General features: G+C 39.7%; 2 protein-coding genes across 2 annotated transcripts; both read left to right on the forward strand.

The window, feature by feature from the left end:
• Positions 1 to 609: 609 nt before the first annotated feature.
• LOC108602307 (CG15278) lies at positions 610 to 2,086 on the forward strand. The gene is made up of 5 exons (XM_017990394.2): positions 610 to 749; positions 804 to 900; positions 952 to 1,145; positions 1,204 to 1,395; positions 1,460 to 2,086. Exons 1-5 carry the CDS (start codon positions 684 to 686, stop codon positions 1,481 to 1,483), a joined length of 573 nt encoding a protein of 190 aa, XP_017845883.1. The 5' UTR covers positions 610 to 683; the 3' UTR covers positions 1,484 to 2,086.
• A 5,143-nt stretch (positions 2,087 to 7,229) lies between these two features.
• On the forward strand, positions 7,230 to 9,333 carry LOC108602780 (protein rolling stone). The gene is made up of 5 exons (XM_033294195.1): positions 7,230 to 7,417; positions 7,480 to 7,658; positions 7,718 to 7,931; positions 8,754 to 9,060; positions 9,116 to 9,333. Exons 1-5 carry the CDS (start codon positions 7,396 to 7,398, stop codon positions 9,279 to 9,281), a joined length of 888 nt encoding a protein of 295 aa, XP_033150086.1. The 5' UTR covers positions 7,230 to 7,395; the 3' UTR covers positions 9,282 to 9,333.
• Positions 9,334 to 10,913: the final 1,580 nt, after the last annotated feature.

A 10,913-nucleotide genomic window follows, 5' to 3' on the forward strand; every position in this document is an offset into this window, starting at 1 on the left:
GTTGGTAATTGGTAATTGAGAAAAACCTGCTGTTGCTAACTATTATCTTAATTTAATAATAGATTTTGAGCTTGACCATGTTGCAGCATTAATATCCAAAATATGTATACGCAATGCAGCTAGCACTATGAATGGAAACTGGTGGGCTGCATCACATCAAGATAAGAGTAAGCAAAGTTGAAAGACAAAAACATTTTCATTTCTGCTTAAATCTGCAGTTGATAATTCATATATGGCCTATGCCGTAAGTAATCAAAGCAAATCAAAATATAATAGTTTAAGCTGAAACTCAACTTTAGATAAAATTCATGCGTCCTAATTGGAAATATAATAATACGTATGTATGAAAATTATAAATATTTATTGATGCACCACAATAAAAGAATATAAAAACTTTAAAAAGTTAGTATTGTAAAATTCAGTACTTGCTTAATCATGCAATTTGTTTTTTTAGCTCTCATTGTTTGTTTGCATTACAAAATATGTGAAGGGCATGAGGAATGATGAAAATATAATCAATACTGTAAATAGCATTCTGGCTACTGCCATGCGCCATTTGGCTTATTAAATAATTTATGCCAAAACCAATTGGTGATTGAAAAATGGCTTTGCTTTTAAACTCAATTTAACTTTTAGACCTGTTCGAAATTGTACAAAATTCAGAGAATATTTTGTGGGGCATTATGGCCGATCTGCATGAGATTATAGTGACCTTTATAGTCATTATATATCAGCTACTGCGCGAAATCGTAAGTTGTGAACTTTGGTCTATTCATAGTTGTTTTTCTCATTTGTTTCTACAGCGCCTAATGAGCCCCATCAAACGTGAGGCCTTGTTGCTTGTCCTGCACAATTTTTGGCTATACTACATAATAAATCGGTTCAAGCAGCTGGCCCAAGGTGAGAGCGCATTAAAGAGTGCACAAATATTTGAAGGAGCCTTTCCCACAGCCTCCATTAATGCAACTGGGCCGGTAAACACATTTTATTATGTGCCCTTTGTGTATGAGGCGCCTGCCTCGCCGCTGGAAATGGACGAGCCACTGCATGCTGTGCTGGAGAGTGCGACCTGGACGTTCTTTGAGACACTGTTCAGGCATCACTTGGCGCTGCTGTTGCCCTTTGTGCTGGCCCTGCTGGTACCGGTAATTGCAGACAAGCTCTTTAAGGCCAACTCTTTTAGCTCCGAAGTCATATTTTCAGCGCTGCAAGTTGGTCTGCGTCAGCAGCTTGGTGATTCTGTCGAATCTGACGCTGCTGCTCTGCTTCATCTACTCCATGGCACAGTGGCTAAGCCTAAGCGGCGCCCGCTTTAGCTTCCAGCTGCTGGCGATTATAGTGCTAGGTCCTGTGTTGCAGCTGCTGCTCATGAGTCGCTTCGCAACGCGCATGCTGGTAAGTGCATTAGTGTGTGTGCATGTGCATGTGTGTGTGTAATTTAATGCTGCGTTGCCCATAGCTTAACTCTTGGATTGTAGTTTGAACCATGAAATTGACTGCAGCGGAATTGGCTGAAACCTTTTGGCAAACCAATGGCAGCAAATGGCTCCAAAGTTTGTCAACAAATCAAACCAATAAACCAACAACAAACTGAGCAACTTGGCAGCCACTTGCCACTGCCACATACCAGCACCAGCACCAGCACCAGCAACAGTAGCAGTGGCAGCAAACACTTTCGCTGCACAGCAACTGCCAAACTGCAGGCATTTATGACAGCTTCGCCCAGTTGCTGAAGTGTGCGGGGCAGCGGGGGAGTGTGCAGTGCAGGTTGAGTAAATCGCATAACGAAATTGTTGAACAAATATTGAGGTCAGCAAAATTTTGTGAGACGTTGATTGCGGGCGCCTCCTTTGTTGTTGCTGTGTAAACTGTTTTGCAGCCTTTGGCATAAACTTCTGACACGCTCAGCATGCTCAGCAACACATATGCAACTCACACACACACACACAAGCTCACACATTCACTCACTATAGCTTTCAATGATGATGCAAAAATATTCAATGAAAATAGTCAGTCGACAGTCAGTCGTCCACAGTCCGTAGTCCGCAGTCCGAAGTCCGCACAGTTCTTTTCTCTTTTGTCAATAAAAATTTGTTACCAACCACACGCCTTACTCTGCCTGCTGTGTCTTTTTGGGTCGTACCTTTTATATGGTGGAGGTCCTGCAGCCAGCTTATGGCGCATTGCAGGCACACACACTGCGTCCTGTTCGCTGCTCATTGAGAAATTGACGTAAATTCCTTTCGATTTTTGGCTTCGTACTTGCTGCTGTCTTTTATTTCTGGTGGGCACGACTTGCTTACTCTCCCAGCGCATAATTGATTGTCTCCTTCAGTCCGATACTCAATATGCATTCAGCGATGCCATTTACTTTCATTGCAAATAAAGCTTTTATTTATGCCACTCTGCGTTTTTTTTTATAAAAATTGCATTAATGATTTTAAAATGCGCACAATAAATAAAACACAAACAATTATGAAGTTTATATATATTTAATACCTAAATTGCTTTAATTCTTTTACAACAACTACTTGACACTTTAGTTTCAACAAATAATACAAAAACGATATATACAGTGGTGGAAAAGAAATAGAAACAACATTCGAAGTTACGAAGACCAATGTCCACTTAATCTTACACATGTTAGTTTCCCTTCTTACATTTGATTAGCTGTTGTTATTATAAATCTGTAGAAAAGAAAAGGTAATCGACGATAATATCTGTCGATTGGATTTTCAAATTAATTATTTGAAAAACAGGTTATATTGAAAAAATATTCATTAAATGGATTATTTAAATATTTGATGCAAATCTGTGGCTTTTTGAGAACAGTGATTGAAATACGGATTGTTTCAATATTTTACGCTTTATTTATTTATTTGGTGTTATTCGAAAGTAATAAAACTATTTCAATTTTTGTGAATTTAACGAACTTAAGCTAAAACTCTTTGAGTAAACTTTTGGCGTTACTATTTTTTCTCCCAATGGCTTGACTATGGACATTCAGCGTCAAATGAAGATGATGAGATGGTAAAAAGTAGTTAATATTAATGAAAATAAATATTTGAGTAAAATGTTTTATAAAAATAAAAGAGCTATAATGCTACCCCGATATTAAACGCGAAACCGGAAAAAGGATATCAAAATAATGCCTGTTACCGATATTCTCTGTATAGTTGGTAGATAATTAGCAATCGAGTTGTAAATTAATGGAGTATGCTGTTTCTATTATTTGTTCCATGACTGTTTGTTATATGTTGAAATTGCATGCGTTGGCACATTTTGGGACTACATTTTGACAGCTCGATGCTTTAAATGCAATAATATCTGTACAGCAGGCACACACGCTATATCTGATTTGGACACATCAAGTGTCACACTTTGTTGATTTCATACATATGTAAACTGTGCAAGTTGCAAATTTTGAAATGCATGTGCAATAAAATGTTGATATGCCAAGCACACACACACATAGACAGTTTGAGAAGCAGCGCAGCTCTCATTATGTCACACATACTAGATTTTAAACTCATATGTATTTATGTTTTCATTTGATAAATATACTTATACAAAAACTGTCATGGCACACGCTCTGGGAAAGATTGCAAATTGCATGCGAGAGCTTCCACGAGTCTAATAACTGCGTATAAACAGCAACAAGAACAACATCCACTTGAGGAGAGGAATAGTCGAAGCAGCTATACACTTGTAAGTAAAATACATAGATTAACATTCATTTTATTATATTTTCAAAAGAAGGATTTTAGCCTTTTGTATATATTTTTATTTTATGCGATATATGCAAGCGACCCTCTAAAAAGCTTTGAGCTGTAGAGCACATGAGACGAATCTCAAGTCGTGCTATACACACGCATAGAAACGAGCCACGGTCCGTGCCTGACTGTATAATGATGAGCAACGATACCGTCATCTCTTAGCATGAGAAATTTAATTTTTATACACACACGCACACATTGATACTGACACACAACTTGTACTTACACTGTGTGCACCACATAATTGTGTATTCAAGCAAGAGATATGGGAGTTAAAAGAAGCTCTATCAAACAGGCACGCCCCACAGACCTGCGCCTTTGCGACTGGGGCTGCTTTAAATTAAGATAATGACACGTGAGAGACACGATGCTGCTGCTTCTACTGCTGCTGCTGCTGGCGGGCACTGGGGCAACTTGGTTGCGGCTCTTTAAAGTTACTGTTACCTTTACCGTTACCTAGACACCCCTGGGGCACAACTATGTATGCAACACGGGAAGTGGTTGTTAAATTGCGATAAGGCAAAAGGCTCGACAACGCCGGCTCGTAACCCCTTGACTAACTGCTCGAGAGCTTAAAGCCCAACTGCTGCGATTTGATGGCAATGTGCCAAAGAGCTGCCAATGAAGCTGCTGCTATATAATTCTGCTGCTGGGGCTTAACCGGGGCTGGGGCTTAACCGGGGCTGGGGCTGGGGTGGCATGACAAAACGTTTGCTGCTACAAAATTGAAATTGAATGTGGCAAGTGCCTGCTAACAAATCATTATTAGCTCTCCTGGTTGCTATCAGTCGAATTTTTGTGCTGCGCAGTCACCAAAGATCAGTACAAACTCAAAAAGCAGCAAATAAACAACTTCTCGGAATACTTACTTTTTATATTTGATGAGTAGTAAATAAAAGAAAGTGTAGCAATGTAAGCAAAAATAGAAACCATTGCTCTTATATTGCGATTAGGACAACTAATCAGTTAAATAATTTATTATACACACTAAGCGGCACACTATTGGTAACTAATTTTCCTTAAAAGAAAATTTTCAATTTATAGTAATTATATATAGTGTGACGATACACGTTTTGTATAAATATTTTATATTTTGATGAAGGCATAAGAAAACCAAAACCCTTTATATATAGATGGAACGTAAGAGGAACAAAGAGATATAACAAACGCGACAAAACCATCAACGCGCCGAAGAAAAACAAACCTAGCTGAACGAACAATACATCGACATGCCCGAACACAACGAGCAACGATCGAACACAAACATGCCGCGATCGAGCACGAACAAGCAGCAATCGAACACGAACAAGCAGCAATCGAGCACGAACAAGCAGCGATCGAACAACAGAAGCAAAAAAGCTGATGGTAAATTGAGTGAATAAAAGGGGAAAGCAGAGAAAAATCGACCTCGCTACACGATCATCTCTAAGATTTTAATTTATGTTTGTTAGTATAGATTATAGATTAAGTGTTAATTGTTATTAATTGTTACAAGCTCGCCGGTGCACCAAATAAGGCTTAAGGAATAGAAACGAAGCCACAAAGGGCAATATTGTAAGCCATTAAATAAATAAATAATTAATTAGAAGAACGGCTACAATTTGAGAAAAAATTCATGACGTAATCTATTCAATCTACCACTCGAAAACTTAAATCTGCTAATAGATTACTAATCTTACCAATAAATGTGATTAAAACTACCAAGCCGTGTTGTGTTTCACATTGACTAACCGCCCGCGTACGAATGCAGCTTGATTCCGGCTAACATCGAACCCTGCTCTTAACCGCCTACCGCCAATCTAACACCAGGTTGCCTCCGCTCGGCCAACCGTTGCCTAGCACCGGAGCACTCAAAGATCTTGCATGCCCGCTTAAAGCTAATTTGCGTTACAGTATTTCTTATTATTTTCTAATTATTTTTTGATTGTTTGTGAACTGTTAATTGAACATAACCGAAAATATTAATAACTACTAATGACTGACTCTCCTTTAAAATAATTATATTCTAATTACCAATAATTATTACTACAAAACATTATAGCAAAAAGTATTTCGCATTAAGTTCAAAGGCACCCTTGTTTTCAATGTGTTTTCAATGTGCGATTACTCGAGACCTTAGACACAATTGTTTGCCACTAATTGGTGACAACGTTGCTGGTTAGAGTTGAACACAGACGATTGATTTACGCAAAGGACTCGGTGGGTATCAATACCTTTCAGCAAAGGTATAACCCAACAGCATTGTAAATTTCTGTTCTGTTGCCTACTGTTGTGTGTCTAGCTTAAGCTACAGCCACATAATTGACAGCGCTTTTGCCACAACAAGAACAACATGAGGACACGAACAAAAGCAAAAAACCACACAGAACTGTACATAGTATATTACTTGGCATTTGGCACACATCCACATCCACATCCGTTGCTGGTGGAAAACCACATGAAAGCGAACTTACAAGAGAACATTTTCTTTGATTGATGCGCAAATCAGCAAATCAATTGGAATGCCAAAAGAAAAATAAACTAACTTACAAAAATTGGAGCAGAAGCCAAAGAATGAAAGATAATCGCTGAGAGTGAAGCGAGCTAGAGCTGGCAGCTAGAACTTTTTACACTAAATTTGCATTTCCAATGCCCCCAGGTGAATGTGTGTGTGTGCGAGTGTGTGTGTTAGGTTGGGTATGTGGTTAGTACATGTAAATTTGATATAACTGCGTGATTTCTGTTATACCTGGAAAAAAACCCAACAAACAACATACAGAATAAAATAGAAATGCACGTGAAATAAAAATAGAAACGAGAGACTCGCAAAAATGTTGAGCCAGGCAAGCTGACAATCGCGTTGTTGCTATGTTGCCACAAAAATTGTTCGTATGTGTGTGTGTGTGTAGATAGTCCAAGTAAATCAGAGCTGAAACCATCAAAAAAGACAAGTGGAATGGAAATGGAGTTGGATTTAACGTTTGGGGGTTTCTTTAACTGAAATGGCCCTGTGTGTTGGCCCGGTAGGTAACCCTATGGCTGACATTTTCATTGCACGCCACTAACTGACGGCCTGCTGATGCATACAAATCCTTGCCTTGCCTTGGAATTTACTCAGATGCTGCACAGTGGAACAACCAACTGTATACAATAGAAAGTTATCTGAGTATGTCAAGAATGTTTGTCAAACTTGTGTTCTTAATAAAGTAACTTCAGCTTTCATGCCTGCACACCACTGTGCGACACAACTTTGTTTTTACATGTAATGGCATTTTAATTGCGCGCTACAACTCAGCCAAGTGTCTCTCAATTAAAAGTGTCTGCTTGGCTCAAAAGGACGCATCGTCGCCGTGGGATTGTCGTCTCGGCCAAGTTGTGGGAAAGGAAAATGATGTCAGGCACATGTCGTAATTTGACGCACACCGTATCAGGGCGAGCCAGCAGAGGCTAGCAGAGGGTGGGTGGTTGGCTATGGGCTATGGGATGTGGTACCTACCCACAGCTTATGCTCAGCTCAGCTGAGCTGAGGCGCAGACACATGTAACTGTTAATTATGCAACGTAGGCTGGCAAGATAAGAAGCAGCACGCTCGGCTCGCAAAAAAGAAGAAGACAACATGGATTCTGCAAATGCCACTTAAATGCAAGCGTTTTATTTAAAAGGTCTGCTTTGCGTAATCTCTCATAATGTTTAAAATTTATCTTTCTCTCAAAATTCCAAAAAGAGTTCCAAGAATTTAATGCAATTTTTGAGTTCAAAACAAGCCGAGAGCCAACAGCAGTGGAACACCTGATGGATACACCAGAGGAGCGCCGTCAAGAGCCGCTGCGCTTTAAGCACGAATTTCGCTGGCGTCACTTTGGCCTGGCACATCATGCACTCGAGGACTTTCATAGATCACAAGTCTGTTGCTCTGCCATCCATCTCTGCTCTTTCATACTTAATTTCCCTTTTCAAATCAGTGGCAAAAGGAAGCTACTTCCCGTTGGTTTCTCATCTATCGCTGGGCCATGGCTCTGTTCTTCATCATTGGCTTGGTCAGTTACATGTCGCATTATTTCCTGGAAGGCCATTGGTTTCTCTATTTAACGCACTGGGGTTTCTTTCTTTGTTCCATAACCAGCCTAAGTGCTGCGATATTTGTTACTATATATCATTTTAATCCTGACAAAATGGGTAAGCAATGCAAATTTAAATATTACGTACAATTTTGTGTCTATTCGTGTTAAAGATATATGGATCTTAATTTGCTTGGCAGTTTCTACACGACCTGTCGAAATTATGTTTGCTAAGCATTTATATTAAATGCTTGTATAGTATTATACATTCTTGATAAGCACGAGAAAGTGAGTCAATTGAGCCCTGTCCATCCGTCTGTATGAGCAACTAGAAATCAAAAAGTATTGAAGCTAAATTTCCTTTTTATAAGTACTCCTGTTTCCAAGCAGTCCTTCCCCTTCTGACTCCAACTTAATTTATTTATTTATTTTTTTTAACTGAAGAAAGGTGGAACTTCTCATGTGTAGTCCGGTGTAAGTTGACTAACAGTCATTTTCTTCGATGCACAAGGGAAATATGTATAGGTTTTACTTGCAAGCCAATATAAAGCAGTTCCTTAAAATAGTCTCTTCATTTAAAAATCGAAATGGTTCCCAGAAACTTTTCCAGTCATCTGAAGGTTAAACGGATTTATCTCAAATTCCGCGCATTTAAACTTTTGCTTGTTCTCGACCATTGTCGAGTTTCAGTCCATTGAAGTTTTACGTTGGAAATATTCTAATACCGCCGAATTTGCTTTAATGCGCTCAGCTTAGCTGCGTTTTAGTATTTTATTAATTTCATTAGCCGTTTCAAGCCAATTCTGTTGAAATAAATATATTTTGATAAGACTTTTTCTGTAGAGAATAATTACATTTATCTATAATGCTGGGCCAAATGGCAAGGTAGTTAATGTCTAAACTTATTTTAAGTTTTTTGAGTTTTGTATCTTTTTTGCAGTTACAAGGCATTGTCTAATCAGATGCTACTGGGTGTGCTACTGGACAAACCTGATTATTTCCCACGTTATATCCATTACCTATTGGATCTTTGTTTTTCCCACACAAAAAATGGAAACGGATTTGCCCAAGTGGCTTGTCATGGGCTTCAACGTATTGGTGCATGGTGTACCGGTGGTGCTCTTTACCGTTGATCATATGCTGGTGGCACATCCAACGCGTCTGCTTCATTTTGTCTACCCAATGGGCTTTGGTTGGCTCTACGGCGCATTTGCCTATGTGTATTATTTGTGTGGTGGCGTGGATATGTAAGAGCTCGAGCTTGTGCTTGATAGTTAGTATATGTATATTGTTGCTTTGCAGAACCGGTAAGGTATATCTCTATGCTATACTGGACTTTCGACAGCCGGGAGAGGCGGTGCTCATGATTGTCTATTTGAGCATTCTACTGATCTTTTGTCACGTATTGCAGTATGGAGTCTATCGGCTGAGAGTCTATATAGCCCACAAGCTTGGCAAATTGCAGTAGTGCAGCTACAATTATTTAGATACTAAAATACTGATATATGTAGGTATATTATATTATTTATTTAACATTTTCTTTTGGTATGCAATTATAGCCACATAAAGCGCATTTGCGTGTTTGCAATTGCTGTTGCTGTTGGACTGATATGTCGCTTTGGTTGTTTATGTCCCAGGCACGTGCTTGGAAATTGTTATGAAAGTGCAGTTTCCGCTTTCGTTACAATTTCTTCACATTGCAAGCTTAGATGTGCCCTGTTATTATGCAAAGCAAATTGTTGTGATAAAGTTTGCTTGCATTTATTTGTTTGTCCGAGTTGCTTGCCAAGCATTCGAGCTTAAAGTTCTCAGAATTAAACTGCATAAGCAATTTCACCGAAGCAGCTTCAACTAAAGTAAAGCATTTGCCTGCGCTGGATTTTTTTATCTCTTCAGTACTTTATGAAGTCACTGCGTACACACACACACACATACACACATGTGACATGTGAGCAGCGGCATTAACTTGTCGCCTGCGGAAATGACATTATTGAAAAATTGATTCCATATAGTGTAGTGGCAGGCCTGTGCGATGGCAAAGCTGCCAGAGTTGCCAGGCAGTGGCAAGTTACTTAAGTGATTTCAATTTATATAAAATTTGACTGCTTTGGAAATGCCTTGATGGATACATGTATCCACATGGATACGTATATACAAACAATATGGTGTGCGTGTGTGTGTGTAGTAAGCTAGAGGCATGCAGCATGTGGCATGTGGCAAATGCACTGGCACTTAGCCTGGTTAGTTGCAGCTGGCGTTGCCGGCAGCATCACATATTGAACGCTAACGTATTTATGCCTGCACTTTGCCTGACAACCAGCAAATGGCCAGTTAAAACTACAAGCAGCAGATAAGGAGAGCAAAATGCAGAGGGGAGAGGCGGAGAAAGGCGTGGAGTGCCATTTAAGCAACATCTTAAATTATTGCCAACGGCTGTGTGGTTGGCAGCCAAGTGGAGCGAGCCCGACCCCGCTCGAAGCCAACAAGGCGCAAAACATTTTTAACATTTTTTAACATTTCCGCCTTTTTGCTTTCAATTTAATTTTGCATAAACATTTATATGTTTATTATTATACGCACACGCTGAGTTGCTGTTGCTGTTGCTGTTGACGTTGCTGTTGACGTTGCCGCTGCCGTTGCTGCCGCAGCTGCTGCTGTTCATTGTGCATGAGAGTTTCATGCTTGAAATGCGCATACGTAACGTATACGTAATATGCATTTTGTAGCAGTTCGCGAGCAGGGGCGCACGGCACGGGTGCGCACAACGCAGGGGGATCAGTACCCACTGTAAATTTGTGCACACTTACAATTCGACGCTTGTCCAACAACAAGAAGTGCAACAAAAACAGCAACAACAATAACTGCAACTTAAATCTTAAGTAGCTCAACTTGTTTATTTATCGAAGCAGAAGTTAATGCCTCACCACGGTAGGGGAGCATATGGGGTGGTGCGTGGGCGTGGCATAGAAAAATGCAGCCGTCACCACATTATGCCAGTCGTTGTAGTTGTTGTTGTTTTAGCTGCTGCTCTTGGATTTTATTCGCCATATTAATTGCATTCTTAATTGCTTAAAGCTATTGCAAGAGGCAGATGCCAATC

Source organism: Drosophila busckii, chromosome 2L (genome assembly GCF_011750605.1).
Source record: "Drosophila busckii strain San Diego stock center, stock number 13000-0081.31 chromosome 2L, ASM1175060v1, whole genome shotgun sequence".
NCBI classification, from domain to species: domain Eukaryota; kingdom Metazoa; phylum Arthropoda; class Insecta; order Diptera; family Drosophilidae; genus Drosophila; species Drosophila busckii.